The sequence below is a fragment of the Protopterus annectens genome, chromosome 2.part0, assembly GCF_019279795.1.
Source record: "Protopterus annectens isolate FY-2018-M chromosome 2.part0, PAN1.0, whole genome shotgun sequence".
Taxonomy (NCBI): domain Eukaryota; kingdom Metazoa; phylum Chordata; order Ceratodontiformes; family Protopteridae; genus Protopterus; species Protopterus annectens.
Genome location: NC_056728.1, coordinates 842,088,941 through 842,109,292, shown reverse-complemented (window position 1 = coordinate 842,109,292; position 20,352 = coordinate 842,088,941). Strand labels below are relative to the sequence as shown.

The 20,352-nt window shown below is 39.7% G+C and overlaps 1 protein-coding gene across 5 annotated transcripts in view; it reads right to left on the bottom strand.

Moving 5' to 3' along the window:
* Positions 1–20,352, bottom strand: part of USO1 (USO1 vesicle transport factor) — a 1,866,649-nt gene that overhangs the window by 1,094,326 nt on the left and 751,971 nt on the right. For all 5 annotated transcript variants that reach the window (XM_044061107.1, XM_044061108.1, XM_044061110.1 and 2 more), the window contains one exon: positions 17,934–18,112. In XM_044061107.1, coding sequence (XP_043917042.1) covers positions 17,934–18,112 — 179 coding nt within the window. The remainder of the gene's footprint in view (positions 1–17,933; positions 18,113–20,352) is intronic.

Below are 20,352 nucleotides of genomic sequence, written 5' to 3'. Positions count from 1 at the left end.
GAAAAGGGATCTTAAGAAAAGGGAAGGAGCAAATTACATAGAAGTATTGTAGGAAAGTACAGTTGTGTACACTTACAACAAATGTATATGTTAGAGTGTATTCACTGTTGCAGTCATCACATTTGGGTTATCTGCTTATGGTAGCCCTCAGTCGGCCTGATTAACAAAGTCTTGGGTCCTGCGCCAGTTGCTGTCCCTTCTTCCATGATGTCAGGGGTATAAAACATGCAGCCGACACCATTACATCAGTTTTTCTTGCCCCAGATGTCAGGTGCCCCCTTAAAGGGAAGCCATAAAATCTATAAATATACAAGGTTATACCTCCAACAAAAAAGCAAATACACCAAAATGCTTTTGAGTATAATAAAGGAGAGTAGAGATACGGCCTAAAAAAGGAAAGGGGGCTGGAGGGAGGGTAACCAGGACTGCAACAGTGACTACACTCGAACATCTACATTTATGGTAAGTGTATACAACTGTACTATGTTCTTCATGTTTCACTGTTGCGGTCATCACATTTGGGTAGATTCCCAAAGCTAAGGATGGGAGGAGGAATTTAGACAGCATTAGGACCAGCTATAAGGCCCTGCAAGACTGCAGTGGCAAATCCAGCTCTGGATTTAGAGAAAATTGGCAGATGGTAATGCTTGGTGAAAGTATGTACAGAACTCCAGGTAGCAGCTTCTAGGATTTCACTGGCAAGGACACCTCTGAGAAAGGCTGTAGAAGTAGATGCAGCCCTGGTTGAGTGGGGTCTGATCCCCTGTGGGATAGGTTTTCTATGGTGCTTGTAGCAGAAATAAATGCAATGGTCTGTCAATTTGGGAATGGTTTACTTTGAAATAGCCTTCCCCTCTGCCCCTGCAGCAAATGCTACCAGCAGTTGTTCAGATTCCCTTTGAGGTTTAGTGCTGTCCAAGTAGAATCTAAGTTCTCTGTGCACATCTAATGAGTGCAGTATCCGTTACCCTTTGTTCTGTGGATTAGAAAAGAAGGTTGGCAAACGAATGGACTGATTAAGGGCCACATTGGATGCCACCTTGGGCATGAAGGAGGGATTGGTCCTGAGGGACACCCTGTCCGCATGAAAGATGATGAAAGGCTCCACTGCCATAAGGGCCTGTAATTCAGATACCCTTCTTGCTGAAGTGATTGCTAAAAGGAAAGCTGTTTTCCAAGAAAATAATTTTAAGTTTGCTGTAGCAGCTGGCTCGAAAGGGGGAAGAGTGAGTTTCTCCAATACAAAGTTGAGGTCCCAGGCTGGAGTTGGAGCTCTCCTGGGAGGTCGTAAGTTTTTAGCCCCTCTGAGGAACTGCTTGAGCAGTGGATGAGAGAAGAGGGGAGGTTCTGTGTTATAATGAGCTGAAATGGCTGAGGTGTGAATTTTGATGGAGGAGAAAGACAGGCCCCTTGTGAAGCATCTCAGTTAAGTATTGTAAATTCTGAGGTAAATTGGGCACTGCTGTGCTCATCCCTTAAGATTGGTTCCAGGCACAGAATCTTTTCCATTTTTCAGCATAAGATTTTCTAGTACTAGGCCTCCTTGCCTCTAAAAGGATATCCATCACTGGTTTATTGAGGGATGGTAAAGGAGAGATTAGGTAATTAGCCAGGCTGCTAGGTTCAGAGTTTGAAGCTGAGGGTGCAGAATCTGGTTCTCCTGCTGAGACAATAGGGTAGGAGTCTGAGGAAGGTGCCATGGGGCCAACAGTGATACACTGCGCAAGAGGGGTACCAGTGTTGGCGTGGCCAGTCTGGTGCAATCAAAATCGTCATTGGTTTGTCTTGTTTGATCTTTAATAGCACTTTGGAGGGCAGAGGCACAGGAGGAAAGGCATGAACTGATAGGTTTTTCCAACTGAAGGACAGAGCATCCACTTTCCAAGCTTGTTTGTGGGGAGTCCTTGTGCAAAATTTGTCCAATTGATAGTTGTGGGGAGAGGCAATCAGGTCTATATCTGCGCTCCCCCATGTGCTTGTCAACATGTTGAAAATCCTTGGTTCCAGTTTCCACTCGTGTGGGTCCAGGAGGTTTCTGCTTAGTTCGTCTGCCAGTGTATTTAGTTTTCCTGGCAGGGATTGAGCTTGTAGATGCACTTGGTAGCTCAGGGCTGTGTTCCACAATGCCATGGCTAGTCTGCAGAGGGGGTAAGAATGTGTACCCCCCCTGCTTATGTACCACATAACAGTGATGTTGTCCGTCTTTACCATTAATTGCCCTGGAAAAATGTGGTCCTTGAAGGCTGTCAGAGCATTTTGTACAGCTAACATTTCTTTTTGATTGATATGCAGGTGCATTTGGCTTGGGTTCCATTTGCCCGGATTGCACTTCCCTGCCAGGTGAGCCCCCCATGCATAGTCTGATGAGTCTGTTGTTAGGATTTAGGCGGCAGGGGGTAGTGTGAATGGTAATCCCTTGTTTTGGTGGCCGGCTTCTGCCCACCAAAGGAACTCTAGGCATAGGCAAGGTATGATAGGAATCATTGTTTCTAGATCCTGAGAATGTTGACACCATAAGCTTTTTAGATACCATTGTAGTTTCCTCATATGCAGTCTTGCATATGGAATTAGAAGAAAGCAGGAGGCCATGAACCCCAAGACTTGAAGTATTTGCCTTGCAGAGAGCAGGGTTTTTGTGGCCACTTGTTTGAAGTAGGTTGTCAAATGAATTTGTTTCTCTGGCGTAAGGAAAGCCATCTAGGAAGTTGTATTCAAGCTTGCTCCCAGGAATATAATTTGTTGACAGGGTACCAGGTGTGATTTCCTTTCGTTTATAGTGTACCCCAGACAAGTTAGCACCCTATGTACAAAGGCCAGATGATTCAGAAGTATGTTCTGGCTTTCTGCCTGAATTAGACAATCTTCCAGGTATGGGTATATTTGAATATTTCTTTGCCTGCAAAATGCAATAACTGGAGCTAGGCATTTTGTGAATACCCTGGGTGCAATACATAACCGAAAGGGCAGTGCAGAGAACTGATAGTGTGTGTAGCCAGCTTTGAAGCATAGGTATCGTCTGCAAGATTCCCTGAATGGGATGCTTCCTTTAAATCAAGTGTTGCCAAGCAGGCGTCTTTGCCCAAAATAGGGAGCAACTGGTGAAGAGTCAGCATCTTGAATTTTGGAATCACCAAAAAGGTGTTTAGAGTAGACAGGTCCAGGACAGGATGCCATGAATTGTCTTTTCTGGGTACCAGGAAAAGTCTCAAATAGAAACTTTGTCCCTTTTCCCCTTCTGGTACCAAATGAATAGCCCCCATGCTTAAGAGAGAAAGTACTTGCTTTTGGGGCTCTGCCCACTGATTTGGGGGGTAGATCTGGCCACCCACTTGGTGTTGGTAACATGTGGAAGTGAAATCTGTATCCCTGGGACACTATATTTAAAACCCATTTGGCCTGGGTAATGAGTTCCAGTTCTTTGCATGAAGAGCAATCTTTCCCCCCAAAGGGGCAGACAGTTGAGAAGTGCTTGGCAGTTTTAAAAAGAAGTCATTGAGACAGTTTACCATAGGGGGAGTTTTACTACCCCCAGATTTGGAAATGGAGGCCCCCCACTGTTTAGTCCTGTGCATACCCTGGGACTGAAGCCTGGGAGCTCTGCTGGATCTGGATTTGGACTGAGAAGGTCTGGAAGAGGCAGGAAAGGACCGATTCTTGGAAGGCCAATGCCTACTAAACCTTGGAGGTTGTACTTGTAAAAAATCTTTAACAGTTTGCATAGCTTTTGCTTTTTCCTCCATCTTTATAAGAACTTCTTCTGCCTTGTTGCCAAACAGGCGGTCCGTGTTTAAGGGAGCATCCAGTAATTTTGCTTTAACATGATCTGGCAAGGATTGCTCCTTAAGCCACGCATGCCTTCTAAGTACAGACCCAGTTACAGCAGCCCTGCAAGATGTCTCTAGTGAATCAAAACCACACTGCAAAGTAAGTTTTCCAACTTGTTCAGCTGAATGCAGTAAATCCTGTAAATCCTTATTTTCAGCACAATCAGGAATCAACATCATTTTCTGTTTAAGCAATCCAATAATATGCTGCTGATACTTTAAAATATGAAACTGGCAGTTTAAGGCCCTAATCGCCAAAGTAGCAGAAGTGTATGCCTTCTTAACCCCATCTATCCAGCGCCCTGGAGTCTCTATCAGAGGGAGTAGGGTTTTTGGCAGTAGTAGCTTTAATGTCCCTGGGTCCCTGTGAAATGGTCTCAGGAATCGCAGTAGGATTTTTAAAAAGGAACTTATGAGAGTCAGGGACCCTGTAATATCTATCAGATTTTCTGGGAGCAGGAGGTAAAGAGTCAGGGGCCAAGCTAGATTCCGAAAAGGCATCATCAACAATGTCTAGTACAGGAGGCATGGCTAAAACCCTGTGCTGGGGCAGGAGTAAGAAATCCCCAAGCCTCTTTTTAGAATCAGAGAAATCCTGACTTTCCCAACGAAAATGCTCCCTGAGGGTATGCAAGGTTTCATCACAAGAAAAATCCTCTGGGGGGATGCAGAGGGAATAGAGTCCACAGCATCAGAATCCTCATAGGCAGATAACGGTAAATCCTGGTCAGAGGAAACAGAAAATTCAGAATCCTGGTCAGAAGTATCATAAGCAAACTCAGTCCTAGGTCTCTTAGAGGGGGAAGGTTGGCTTCCCCTGATTAAAGTAATAAGGTCTTCAGCCATTCTTCTCATTTGTTTTTTAGGCATAAAGGCCTGGCCATGCAGTCTGGGCGGCAGATTTCTAGGCATGGTTCGAGTTTTAGGCCTTGAAGAAGAAGATGGCGTCAGTTTAATTCGCAAGTCAGTAGGCCTGAATACACCCTCAGAAGCCGGTGCCTGCACAGCGGCTCCGGACCCATCCAAGATAGAGACATCCGCAGGTTCCACAGTTGAAGCATCTCGCAGCATACAGGACTCTGAATGGGTCTCAGTAGAGGCCTCCAAATCTGAAGTAGCGGGTATCAGGGGCTGCGAAAGCGCCTCACTGAGTACCAGTGAACTAGCAACTGGCTTAGGAGAAGCATCGTCTGCAGTTTTGGACCTCGGCGGCCTGTCTCTATCTTTACGTTTTTTCGGAATGTCGGTAGTCGGATGGCTTACAGAAGACATATCAGGATAACTGAACCAAGCAGCAAAATATTTAAAGCATAAATATACCGACGATTGATAGTTCGTGGTTTAAATAAGGTACAAAACCGACAGTGAGGTACGTCGTGGTCAGGGCCTAGGCAAGGAATACAGTACGAATGAAAATCTTTATGAGGTATTTGCTTTCCACAGCTGACATCGGTTTAGAGCAAGAAAAAAGTTTCCCCAATGGGGTACTTAGCTTTTAGTTGTAGACTTCGGTTCTGAAACTCGAAAACGAAAATTTCAGGAGTCGGCTGACCAGCACTTGCAAACTGCTTCTGCTTCGGGCACCGCACGGCAAGAAAGACTGGTGTAATGGCGTTGGCTACATGTTTTATACCTCTGACGACCTGACGTCACAGAAGAAGGGACAGCAACTGACGCAGGATCAAAGACTTTGTTAATCAGGCTGACTGCGGGCTACTGAAAGCAGACAACCCAAATGTGATGATTGCAACAGTGAAACACGAAGAACATCAATAGATGCATAAAATGTTCAGGAGAAAGAGGACTGAGGTTTAGTGGAAAGCGCAAAAGAGTGAAAATTAACAACTCCTAATCCTTTCCTTGGGTGGAGTTGCTTGCCCTCAGTTAGCCGAGCTGGATCAACTAGAAGTGAACCAGAAAGCTGGATGGATGAGTTGAGGGAATCAAAAAACTGTAACACCATCAACGAGTAATCTAAAAAATATAATAAAAAAATCCTTGGTGTTACAAATCCAAGACTGCTGCTTAGAACCTCTAGAAGAGGAATCTCAGAAGCCTGGTGTATTTCTTCATGCTCTTTATTAATCTTCCAATCTTCAAATCAGATAAGTGTAGTTAAAGTTTTTTTTTTAGGTCATACCCATAGATTACATGTGATTTACTGCTGTTTAGAACAACTCAGATGTCTGACTAGGATAAAAAAAGAGATGACAATGATAAGTAGTAGTAGTAGAATGGTCACAGTAATTCAATTTTTTTTTCACAAAAATACCCAGTAATTAAAAAAAAAAGTCAAAAATACCTGACATCTCACAAATATACATTTGCCCTGCAAAGCCATATTGGCGACTGTTTAAACTAAGCAAACAATGTGAAGGCCTACACAGCAGTGATAACCTCTTCACTGTAAGCTTCAGATGGTGAAATGTGATTACAAACTGATGGCAGTGGGTATACAGAAGAATCAAAATAAGAAAGTAAGAAAGAGGAATAGCAGGAAGGTATTAGTACATTGCTGCAATGATCTATACAAAAAAATCTATTGTTATGGTAGGCTTATGTATACAGCTGTACTAAGTTCATCATTTGATAACTGCTGCAATAATATATAGATATATGAGCCAATTGCAAAAGCTAAGAAAGCAAAGGTAGAGGAAACAGTACCAGAGTTCAGAATACCCTGGAGAAGAGATCTAGCAAATCCAGTCCTGGTTCTAGAAAAAGAGTAAATTCTGTAGTGATTAGTAGAAGTGTGCACAGATGACCAAGTTGATGCTTCTAGAACATCTCTATAAAGTCCACTCCTTTCCAAAAGGCCCCAGAAGTAGCCACAGCTTTAGTGGAATGATACCTAATTTTCTTGGGGGTGGGGGACTTTTTCATGATGAGAACAACAGAACTGAATAGCCAGAGATATTCAGCTGGAAATTATTTGCTTGGAAACTGGTTGACCTTTTTTTCCTTACCTTCAAAAGAAATTAAGAGTTGGTCTCTCATTATGAATTTATTTTGTCTTGTCCAGGTAGTACCGGAGTTGTCCATGGACATTTTAAGGTATGCAGAATTCTTTCTTTTCTGAACCTACAAACAGGGTATAATACAGGGAGACTAACAGACTGATTTAAGGTAAACTCCAAAACAACCACAGGCATGAAAGAAGGGCTGGTTTTAACAGTGATACTATCTCTGAAAAAAAGGGCTGACAAGACAAGCAACTCTGGTCTTGCCAAAGTCAAAGCAATATGCAAAACTGTAAAAACTTCATGGAATGACTAGTTGTAGGTTTATATGGAGACAGACTCCGTTTTTCTAATTCATAATTAGGATCCAGGACAGAGACATGGTTTCTAAGTGGTGTAATGAGTAAAACCCTTTTCAAGAACTATATGACCTGGAACAATGAATAAGTGTGTGTGTGGGGGTGCTATTGGCAGACAAGAAGAAATGGCCTAAAGATGTACCTAAATAGAAGTAAAAGAGTAACTCACACATATAGTGGAGAACCACTGGAGCCCCCTTGCCTTGGTTGTATCTTGTCCTGCATTATGTCAACATCTAGAAAATCCCTTCCATTTGGTTAAATATAATTTCATAGTAGCAACCTTTAATACCTGTTGCATGCATTCTGAAAAGAGGTGCCTAAATGAGATTAAAAACCTATCATCCATACAAGTTGGATGCAGGTTTAGAATGCTGTGGTGGATGACAGATCCCTCATTCTATGCAAATCCACTCTGTGAAGACATTTTTGGTAAATACCCCTGTTCAGGTGTATACGAAGGGAGAATCAATGTTACCTGGGCCAGGAAGAGGTGACAAGAAGCATCTCTGGGCTTTGGTTAGCAGAGGAAAGGGTTTTGTTCAGGAATAAATTAATTGTATCATACTTTACTTAATAAATCAGACTGAGATCCTTTGTCAGGTTTTATTGAGGAAAATGTATTATAGCACATATATGTGGGGGTAGGATTTCAGCTCTATCTCCATAAAAAAAAAGAGTGCACTACATTTTTATATTCCATCTTACCTCAAACAAGAGTATGTAATTTATAAGTAATAATCTACAAATTAAAAGTCAAAGATCACACTTTTAAGTGAAAGTCTCCACTTTTTTAACATGAAAGTCAAATGAAACTTAACTCATCACATTTTAACACACTCAGTCCTTTGTACACTCCATTTTCAGATTTGTTTGTACTTTCTGATGTTGATGTACCAGTTTGTTAGGCATTACTTCACCTCACTCACATCAAATTAGGGGGAAAAAAAGTTTTCTATGTCAGCAACAAAATGTATAACATCAGTGCAACTGCCAGTGAAAAAGTACTGGAAACTATTTAAATAAATACGTTACATGCACTTTAAAAGCCCACTTTCATATTCACTTTTAAACAAAGTCATTTGCATAATAGAAACATAAAATTCTATATGTATCATGCAGTCTAAAACATCTGTATCTTTTAACTTATTTATAGAACCAAGTTAGTTTGCCATTACACTTCATGACTCTGACATTATGTTACTGGTACCTTCTTAAAGTTAGTACAATGTGCATAGACATGATTACAGATATATAAAATGTAAAGTACCATTCAAGATTTTATTTTATTTATTATGATATTGTCTCTGCATTTTAGAAGTATTTAGTGTTTTTTGTTTTATTGTTTATGTTTCTCAGGTTTATTTACTACACTTAAAGTCTGCTTTTGAAATCACTAGCAGAAATTGTTATTATGGTACCACTGCTTAAACAGATCAATACAGCAATCAAAAATTAAGTATTACAAATATTATTAATTAAAACTTCATGGTAATTTTTTAACCTGAAAAACTAAATCTTTAATTACCCTTAAATGTTTTTCTATTTGGTATAAGAACAATACTTTGGAATAACCAAGAGATATGTCCCACCTTACCAGCCAGTATGGAACAGAAGGCCATCCTGTTTTATCTATGCTTGCATAACTGTCATTTTCCTAGTACTGGTCTCAGCATTTTCTAAAAGTGTAAACAGTTTATTTCACAGTTTTCATGCTGTATTGACTGTTTTGCATTACAGAAGAATATCCCACTCTTGAAACAACAATATAATCACAGTCTGTTAACCATATTAAGTATTTTCTTTTGTGTTATGATTTTAACTTTTTTCTGTAGTATACTGAATGTCTAATATTTTGATACACATTGTCAAAGGCATATAATTTGTTACATTAGTCTCTAGTCTCAATTTATGAGTGCTGTCTTTACATATAAAGCACAGTTTGGGATCTTTAAATAGCATAATTTTAACTGAAAATAATGCATCTTTTAATCTGAATGCCAAGTCTTTAAAATGATCACAGGTTAAGTCTATAATTTTTAAAGTACATAGTAAAAATGCACTTGCCCTTACTTTTAAGGATGCACAGTGGTCTAGGTCTACAGCTGGGGATGCCAATGAAATACAAAGTCTTCATGGTTTAAAGAAAAAGTCCTGTGCAGTTTAATTAATGCTGCTTTTTAGGATCACTCTAGTTCTGGAATTACTGGAACAGTCTGAGTACTGCACAATTAATTTTCTGCAATGACTTATAAAAAAAGTTATGTACTCGCCATAATGGTCCATCTGTGTTGTCCATTTTCATTCTTCCTCAATGTATGGGTTTGGATCCAACTTTGCTGTTACTCCAGCTCATGGAGACCAACAAACTCTTGAGCACCTTTCCTACCCATAATGCACCATGACTAACTTCTCCCAGATCTTGTTTACTGCTTTCGCAACCAGACATGATTAACCACTGCACTCGAGCATTAGCTTTAAGGTAAGTGTATTTCTTTAAAAAAAAGTTTATCCTTACTCACTTTCTTCTTGCAAATTTATTTTTGTTTGATAACTTGGTATTGGTACTTCCTGTCAAGTTTTTTGCTACTGTTCAGCTATTTATTCCCTTTTACACTTGCAAGTGTATTTTTGCTACCATTATTGGTAGGCCTTTCCTACCCCACTATGGCCCTTGCTGTTAAGGCTGTTGTACATTCCTATATCTAAAATAAAAAATAAAAAAAAGAAAGAAAAATAATCTGCCAGCCTTTTTTGTCTGCCCTTTTCTTTTCTCTAGTGTCAGTATTTAGTTCACTACTGCTTGAATACCTTGGTTCTTTTGCAAATATCTGTTCAGCATTTTACCTGTGGCTATGTCTGAAAAAGGCAAAAGCAAAACCAGTCCAGACCAGGCTCCAAAAATGTAATGCAAGAAATCCAAGCAGGCAAAGGACAGGCACAGCATAAAACCAAACTATTTACTTAGTAAAAAAATATGTAAGCACTTACACATGGTTCTCCTACCTACTTAACTGGAGAGAAAAAAGTTGCTAGCAGTGATTGGTTTAACAGTGCATAAAATGTTTAGGCTTGTGACAGAATTTTATGTCTGATAAAGTGTGGGAGTACTACGTGTAAGTGCTTATATGTTTTTTTTACTAAATAAATCATTTGGTTTTATGCCATGTGTGTCCTTTGCCTGCTTGGATTTCTTGCATTATGTCTGAAAAAGGTTTTAAAAAAGTTACAAAATGTGGGCACAAGATGCCATTTACTGATGCCCACTCTTTATGCATGTACTGTTTAGGAGCTGAGCACTTAGAACAGGAATGTGACATTTGCAGTGCGTTCAACCCAAGAGCCTTAAAAGAAAAGAAATACATTTATAATGAAAGGTCTTTTGCCAACTAATTTTTCCCAGGCCATCACTGGAGTTTAATCTCCAAAAGCTAAATACAAGGACCCTTCAAAAAAGTCCAGGTCTTGGGATTCTACAGCTTTGACTTTGTCTTAGCTGAGGAAAAAGAAGAAAAAAATCAGATCAGACATCTCCTGCGATCCGACCATCCTCAAATCTGATCAGTAATCTGACTAGTCCTACCTCTGATCCAAAAAATGTACTACTGATCCAAAGTCCCTGGATCCAAAGCGTTAGTCGAACTGTGTATTCAACTTCAGTGGATCTGGTACTATCCAGGGTGACACTCCTCTTTTCTTGAGCAGCACTCTAAACCTCCTTCAGTAGTGTCATCTCATTCCTCCAGAAGTCTCACGGAGGCAGATGTGGAAAGGGTGGTGAAGAGATTGTTCATGGACCAATTTCAGAAGGGAGTCTTCATGGTTCTTACCCCCTCAGGTCAAGAACATCATCCTTCGTTTACTCCACCAGAAGCTACTCCTCCTCTGACTCAATCTATGGAGTAGAGTCCTCGGATCGGAGCATTCTGGGCCCTTCTGTGTCTAATCCAGAGTTCTCTTGTTGGATCACACAATTACTCTGAGCGCACGGGCTTTCAGGTCAGATCCTGGAGTGGACAGGAACGACTGAAGTTTTTGGAGCCGTCTCTTCCTCTCAACACTTTGATGTTGAATAGCTCAGCTCTGGCTTCCGCCTTCAGTGGTCGGCTCAGGGAGTGGAGGGAAAAGGTGGACCAGAAACATTTTCTCAGCTCCGTTGGCTTCCTTCTCTCCTGGGCAGTTGGCGTTGGAGGTTGTGAAGAGAGTTTTCACTGCTCCAGAAGGACAGGTGGGTCCTCCCCCCTCAGATCCACCCTAGATGTCTCAGCTTAAACAATTCATTTAATTACAAAATTGCCAGCAATTCACCCCCATTAATACTTTAACCTTTTCCTTTGAAGAACTACTTTAAAATTTGCTTTATCATTCAACCCTGGAAACCTCCAGGTATCCAAACTAACCTGCCAGCAGTATTCCTTCCAGATGAACTGTTTAAAAACTTTGATGATGAATGGATGGTCTAATGAAGTTCTGTTTAGAATGAAAGCACTTACCATTGTCTGATTAAAGTTTGTGTTCTTAAATTCTGCGACTAGTATTTCATTATTTTTTTAAAAAATAATTTTAAAAAATAACTCAGAAGATACCATTACTGCAACCCAGCAGTTGTGCATAAGGTTTTCAAGGACTTTCAGAAAACCTATCTATTCTGGTACCTTTAAAATGGTCACTTATAATCATTCTAGAATACAGTAGCAAAACACTAATTTAGCACCTGCTGGTATTACATCAAAAAGGAAACTATTTAACATGGAATATTAATGTCTAGCTGCATGACACAGTTAATTTAGCCAGTAACAAAAATCTGAAAAATTAGTAAGAAAACAGGAATTCACACACAAAATCCTGACCCACTTTACTTCTACACTAGAAGACAAAAAGCAGAATACTGTAATAAGAGCACATGACTCCCAGTGTTAAACATGCCCATATAGTCAGACCCTGTGTTTCCACTTCATACTTCAGAATTATTTTTACTCCCTAAAAATATCATCATGTTTAATCCAGGATATTGTCTTGATTGAGTGAGTGATTTATCTATCAAATATATTACATTCACACTGGAAAGCAACCATTCTGTCACAGTTTCTTACATGGCAGAATGAACTGTTCCAGCTTTTAAAGCTGTCAGAAGGTTTCTCCAATACATTTCAATTGCCTGGTGCCTCTACAACTTCTACCGTGCTGAAGAAGTTTTCTTACTTTACAAACTTCAGTAATAAGGTCCAAATGAACCTAGCTGTAACAAGCTCATTACAGCAAAGTTCATATATCAGAAAAGTGACAACAAGCTTATCTTTTTGCTAATTTAGAGCATAATCAGCACACAGGTTTATGTTTGGGTCAATCAAAACCAGAAAATTCCCCCAAAAAACACAGCAAGAGTGAAGTTCAAGAAATAAATCTGAGATCTGAGAAAACATGAAGTTATAATCGAAGAACAATCATAATCCTTTGTAATACATAGGGAGTTTAGCTGTTCCAATGTATTACAAGTTTAAAAAGGGTAGGTGTGCAAAATGTCTGAGGCACAGACATTAATTTCTTGTCTCCAAAATCAGGGATAAACAAATTCAGAGACATGTAAAATACTGATACTACTGACTCGCAGCTGGAAAAAAAGAACACTTAAATATGTATCGTATGCAAAAATGTCTACAAATGTAACGGCTGCCCTTAGTTAATAAAACATTTAAATCTGATACAATCACAAACTTTAGGATGGACACAGCCAACAAAGACTTAAAATCAGGGAACAGTTGAGAGGTATGGTTAGCAGATTTTGAAACTGTTGGCTGATTAGCAGTGCACTTTTGCTCTGATTGCCATTTGTCTGACAAACGTGAAGTGTGTTACAGTTTTCAAAACTAGAAAGCTTAATAACTGTGTGGTGGCCTCATTCTTGCTAATTTGTAGAAAGACCTTCAGCTTTCAGAAAAGAGTTCAAAGCAGCAGCTTCTTCTTGAGTGAGGAACACTTCTAAATGAATGGCACTCAACATGCTTCCAGGAAGGTCCTTCTGTGTGAGGGAGACAGGCATGCCCAGTTTCTTTTAACTGACAGAAATACCACAACTGTTCAGTTAACAGACAGTTAACAAATAGTGTAGTCTAAGGCCTTTATTAGTGTTTCCTTGTAAGTGGCTTGGATCATTCACCCACTGAGGCAGAGATACAATGATGCACATTTCAAAACACTGAAGTGGGAAAAAACTGGAGACAAAAATATGACAAATGCCCTGAAAGAAGTGGAAAGCCAAAAGTACAAGTAGGTAAATTGGTAGTGCTGAAACCCACTATGAATCTGTGCAACTTCTTGTGGCAGTGTAAATGGAATTGTGGAAGTACACATTCTTGCTTAATTGTCTTTTCATTAGTTTGTTTGTTTGTGTCTTTTGGCTTTTCCCGGATAGGGGTCGCCACAGCGGAACTCTGGTCTGCTAATGATTGGCAGTTGATTTTTACGTACCAGCTTGCCAGGCCTGACGAACAACCTTCAACGAAGGTACACCCATTCACGCATGTCTCCACGCAGAAGACGCTCTTGCTGAGAATCGAACCGGACAGCGTCTTACTGCAGAGCCACTTCTCAACAGAGTGAAATGAAGACTGGGTGATATGGTGGAGGTTATTGATAGAGTCAGAAATGGAGAGTAGAATCATCTGCATACTGTATGATAGGAGAGAGATTGCTGGCAGTGTGTAGGCCATTGGTGAAGAGGTTGAAAAGGAGGGGGCCAAGAATTGAACCTTGAGGAACACTGGTCTGAATTGGCAGAAAGGGTGAGAAGGAATTTTGCCATTTAACTGCTTGTAAGCGACTGGACAGGTAACTAGAGAACCAATTCACAGTGGGGATAAAAATGTTCCACTGAGAAAGTTGTTGAAGTAGAAGTTTGTGAGAAACAGTGTCAAAAGCCTTTGACAGATCTAAGAAAAGGCAAGACACAAGTTTATTATTGTCTCTGGCCTAAGCTACTGTAATAGAGAAGGATGAAAGTGCTGTGTTAGTACTGTGTTTGGGCATAAAACCATGCTGGGTGTTAGTTAAAATATTGTTTTGAGTAAGGTGGGAAAGAAGTTGAGAATGAATACACTTTTCTAAAATTTTGGAGAGGGGAGAAAGAATAGCAATGGGATGGAAGTTAGATGGTTCTGTGGAGTTTCCACCCTTATGTAGTGGGATAGTATAGCATTCCTTCCAAACAGAGCGAAAAATGGATTCTTGGATTGAGTGGTTTATTAGAATGGAGACAGGAAGGGCCACAGAGTTAGCAGCAATTCTTAGGAATTGGGAAGGTAGGTTATCAGGGGCGGGGGAACAAGGTTTGAGTTTACTACGGAGAGTTTTAATATAACTAACAGATACAGGTTTGAGCAAGAAGGGGTCAGAGAGGTTAGAGGAGTCAGATTGGGGGTATGGAGAAAAAGTGGTTGTGGTAATAGAAGTGATAGTATTGGAAGTGGAATTAGAGGTGGGGTTGGGAATATTAGAGGTGTTAGGTATCAGAAAAGTAGTGATTAAAATTAATAGTGGTATCTGAGGGAGACTGATTGGGAAAAGGATAGGGATTGTGGGTGAACCAGGGTTGAGAATAGTTTTTATGGTTGACCAGAACTTCTGGGGGTTAGTAGGTTTCAGAGATTGATCAGAGAGATAAAATTTTCTTCTGTCCTGGTTGACTCTTTTTTTTTCTGTAAGGTTTCTAAGTTCCACATAAGATTGAAGGAAGACAGAAGATTTGTTTTTTTTTTATTTTTTTATATTGTTTCCAAGTGGCATCTCTTTTATGCATAAGGTGGAAGGTTTCTTTGGATAGCCAGGGGCATGTTTAGCTTTGACTTTTATTTTCCTGATAGGGGCCAGAGAGTTGAGTATGTTTAAGAATGTCTGGTTGAAGTAGCTAACTGCATCATTTACAGGTAAAGAATATAAGCAGGACCAGTTAATATTTGAGAGAATTTTGTTAAAGGAAGTGATATTGAAATTTCTTTGGTTACGGATGTATTTAAAGAAATAAGAACAAGTGAGTTTGGGTGAGTACCTAGCAATGTGGATAGGTAAGTGGTCACTTATGGAGTCAGATAGTGTACCTGGCTGGTGGTACAAATTAGGAAAATTTACGAGAATCCAGTCTAGGATAGAACTGGAGTGTTTTTTGACAAGGCGGGTGGGGGAGGAAATAAGTTGAGTAAAACCGTGTAGGTTGAGACTATGAGAGGGTGTATCAGAGTTAATTAAGTTCCAGTCAATATTTACATCCCCAAGTATAATAGTTTCAAAGGGGATGTGATGAAAACACCAAGATAAGATGTTTTCAAGGATGGTGTTATTATTCCCTGGTGGAATATAGATTGAGGCTATGGCCATTTTTTGGTAGTTGTTGAGATGACAGGTTACTATGAGTAGCTCTGCAGGGTGGAAGGAGGGAGGGGTAATTGAAAGTGGTAAAATATTGAGACAGTCAGAAAAAAGAATGGAGACACCACCTCCCTTTTTGCTAGGTCTGTCCTGTCTGTAGATACTGAAACCGGGGGGGGCAGATCTCAGAGTTGTGGATGTGGGGTTTTAGCCAAGTTTCAGAGAGAGTTAAAATGTGGGGAGAATAGTGTTGAATGAGAGCATGGAGATCAGGCACTTTGTTGCAGATACTCTGGATATTAAGGGAGAAGAATTTTAAGTCTTTTGGTTTTGTATGTAGAAGTGAGACTGGATGGGGAGGTACTAGTGACAGTAGGATTACTAGAGGTGTGGGGGGAAGACATAATCGTAATAGTAGATGGAGTAGAAGAATTAGAAGATAAGAGTTGGATATTAGGACCAGGGTTGGGATGTATATCACCTGAAAGGAGGAGTGTTGTCAGGATAGAGAGTAAAGAGATAGGATGAGGGAGAGGATAGAGAAATTTGGGTTTTAAGTTTGAGATTAGTTTTAATAAGGGGAGTAATTTTATTTTAAAGAATAAATAGTGTGGTAGAGAACAGTGAGTGTGAGCATATAGGAGTATGGTAGGACCTGGATAGATTTTGGGAGGGATGTAGGTTCTGAGTGGAGGGTAAGGGGAGAATTGCAGGGGAGTGTGATAAGATGTGACATATGTCAGTGTAAATAGCAGAGGGAAAAGAAATGGCAACATCATTAGTGATGGGCGTTAGGCAATAGTTACAACAATACGATATATAAAGCAGTTTTAAATGTGACAGACAGTCTCTAAAAAAACTAGAGAGATATTAAGATATACCACAAAGTATTTGTTCTTTACAAACCAAAAAATACGTGTCAATATAGAAACTTCAAAAGGTCCCAACAATAAGACTACAAACAAAGGTTTTCTTAATGAAAATACAAAACACGGTCTCCTAAATTAGCAGACAGCAGTCACCTGACCACCGATCCAGTAAACTTCCAAAATAAAATGTGACATATAAGTAAATGCAGACAGATTAACAAAAGCAGATAATCTGCAAAAAATGGAGACAATAGTAAATAGAGGGATACTTTTTCTTACAATATTGTGAAACATTCGAAATACCCCTCAATAAATAAAGCAGTTAATACACCTGTATGCAAAAATAAACACAAAGCAATATAGACAGCAACAAGTTAGTGAAGCTACAAATGTTACTCAGGCAGGATAGAAGGGAAGCGTCATAAAAACTAAGAAATAAAATAGCTAAAAGCTGTGCAAGCAGTGAGCAAAGTCCCTAAAAAGCAACTCTGCTCATATTCAACAGTAATTTACAACAAATCCAAAATGTAGAGGTCCCAACAAGTCCCGATAAGCAAACCCTACAGATGACAACTCGCAGGCAAAGTTTCATCCAAAAGAATTATCAAGCACCCTTTACAGAAGGTTGCTATTCACAACTGTGAGGGAGCTAAAACAAAGGCCCAAACGTCGCAAAGACAAACCAGTCCCAAAAATGACTGTTGCAGCTATTCAGCCCAAGGCCCAAACGTCGCACAGACAAACCAGTCCAAAAACGACCACTGCAGCTATTCAACCCAGCAATGAAAGGAACACAATTAGGCACACTCAGCGACCATTACATCTACTCAGATATTTCAACCATTACCGCAAATACAGTATCGGCATTCCTGAACGGGAACGGCATTTGACTCAAATGTGCAAAACTCTTTACTGTCATATCTGCTGCTCCAGGTGATATATCTGCTTGAACATTTCTTGATTCCCCTAGAATTCTTTCTAGCTTCAGGAACAAAAGATGCAAGTTCCAGAAAAGTGACACTTGTTGATAGCTGAGTAACTGTTCCCGAAAAACTACATCGCCAACATTCACTTCACAGAGACGAATACACTAAGAGCATTTTCCATCTCCAAAGTAACATTTCTTAACTACACAGCAAGAATCCTTTCACAGTAAAGTCTTATATCATTTAACATGCTATAAACAGTAATTGTTAAAACTTCTCCTTCTGCCTTCAATAAACTCAGCAGGCTCCAGCACTAGGAGCTTGTCTCTCCTGTGAAAAATCTCTTAATTTCTGAATAGGGACCCTCAATCAATGAATCCTCTCTCAAACTAAAACTCAACTTGTGTGCAGGTGTGGCGTACATCTTCTCCAGCAAGGTAAACCTTTTTACTGCCTAGAACTTTAGTCAGGCTAGATTAGCCCTTTTGAGCTACCAATAGTTACCTTATTATACTAGGCAGAAAGCTAAACCATCTGATTAGTTGTTTTTAAATACTGTTAGTATCACAAAGAATACATTTAAAAGCAATTAAGAGAAGTACATTTAAAAAAGTCTACCATGAAACTATGTCACCTGCAGCATGAGATGAAGATTTGTCACTTTTTGCGCAGACCACCCAGAATTGTCATCTCCCACTTCAAACCATGGCTTCATGCGCTGGATGTATGAGCCTTCCTTAAAGAAATTTTGGTTCGAATTGTTGTTCTTCAATAAGTTATTCAGTAAAAGAAGACAGTCTTCAACCACAATACCTGACCACAAAAACAGGTAAATGAGCAACACTGTGGTGCAGACAAAGAACACATACAAAAAAAGTTTCATTTGATCTATAAAATTGTTAGCGCTAACAAAAATACTAAGTTTTTAATAGAAAAAATAATGTAAAGAAAATTCACACACTGATGAAAAAATTCCACTTAATCCAATATTTTTTGGACACTTTTACTTAAAACTCATTAGGGGGAGTACACATTTACAAAAAGTAATAAACCACATAAACTACTAAACTGACTTCTATCATTATAATAGTAGCTACAAGAAACCAATGCAAGGTTAGAAGTGTTATACAAGTTTGCTAAATCATCACTGTGCTGAAAATTGAAACTGACCCCAATACTGAATCGCCAGCTCTTTAAAGAGAGGAAAACTAGGGCAAGTGCAAAGAAGTCTACTGATTTCAGCAATGATCACTGAGGAAAATGCGTACAACTCATTCTTGCAAAACAAGAGGAGATAAAAAGTTTCACTGAAATAAGTAAATTAAAACTTTAAAACCTAAAACAAACTCCATATAACAGTAATATGTAACAATGACAGACAGCTGGCCCTCATGTTAAATATTACCATTGTGAAAAAATGCATTACCCCCACTTTCCATCATTATATAATCAGGTATACAAACTACAGTAAATGCTATTTGCCAACTACACCTATTGCTAAAACAGATGTGCTACAGTGCTACTCTAAACAATGCAAACTGGCTACCAATTATAGCCTAGGCCACACTCCTGCCCTCCATTCTTACCTTTAATTCATTGCATGAAAGATAGTGTCCCTCCCTTAAAACTTAAGTACCTCCTGTTTGACATCCACAGAGTAAATGACACTTGATCTGTCCTGACATTTTTTATCTTAAGATGAAAGTGCTTAACCTATCCTATAAATAAGAACTCTGTAGCCTTTTTGGATTTTTTTTCATAACTCTTAGTTAATTCCCCCTCCTAGTTATAGCTGTAAAAGCCACAGAGTTACGCACTCCTATTTTTTTTTTTTTTTACATAGTTTATTTATGCCTGATGAACACCACACTGGTTTGATTTTAGACCTCTCCATTTGCAAGGATTTAGTTGGGACTGCTAAATTTATACATTTGTCCAGGTGTTCGCCAAATAACTTTTTTGCAATTATCAATGTACTGGGTAATAGATAAATTGTTATAAGTTAAGCATAAATAAACTATGTAAAAAAACAGGAGTGCTTAACTCTGTGGTTTTTACAATTGCAGATCTCATAGCCAGTGTAGACTAATTTACTACATACCCTGTGTTGGTACTCGAACAGGAAGTTATGTACTCACCATAACGTTCGATGTATGTAGTCCATCTCGTCTCACATTCTTACCCGTGGGTTTGGAGCTGAATATTGGCTCCGACTCGGCCAAACCTTTCTAGCTCGAAGTCTTCTATTGGCTGGGCTAAGCAGGTATCCCATGGTGCACTGCTCCATATCCCCAGATCTAGTTTGCTGCGAAACTCATACATACCCCATGCATACACAACATCCAGATAAAAAGAACAAGCTGACGTAAAGGGAACTGTAGATAAAAACAACCCCTACCTCCAGATCCTCCAGGAAGGAGGAAGGCAGGAGGGTAAGTAAGAATTTGAGGCGAGATGGACTATATACATCGAACGTTATGGTGAGTACATAACTTCCTGATGTTATGTAGTCCTATTTCGCCTACATTCTTACCTGTGGGACAGCGTCCCTAGCACCTACACCCTGGGTGGCTCATAGGAAAATACTTCTGAGTACTGTGGAGCCAAAGGACGACCTGCCCCTAGAAACCATGTCCAATTTGTAATGAGAAACAAATGTGTGAGGAGAAGCCCAAGTGGCTGCAGCACATATATCATCCATTGATAACCTGACCTGATAGGCTGTAGATGTAGAAACGACCCAAGTAGAGTGAGCCTTGACCGGAAATGGCAGATCCTTTCCTCCCGCTTGATAGACGAATGAGATGCAATTAGATATCCATCTGGATATGGTGACCTTCGAAACCGGGGACCCAATTTTGTTGTCTGAAAATGGGACAAATAGTTGACCTGACTTCTGGATATCTTTTGTTTGGTGCAGATAGAAGCGTAACTGTCTATGTACGTCCAATTGATGGAATTTAAATTCTGCCTTGTTTGAAAATTGCGGAAAGAATATAGGCAACTCAATGGATTGATTAAGATTAGACACGGAAGCCACTTTAGGAAGAAAG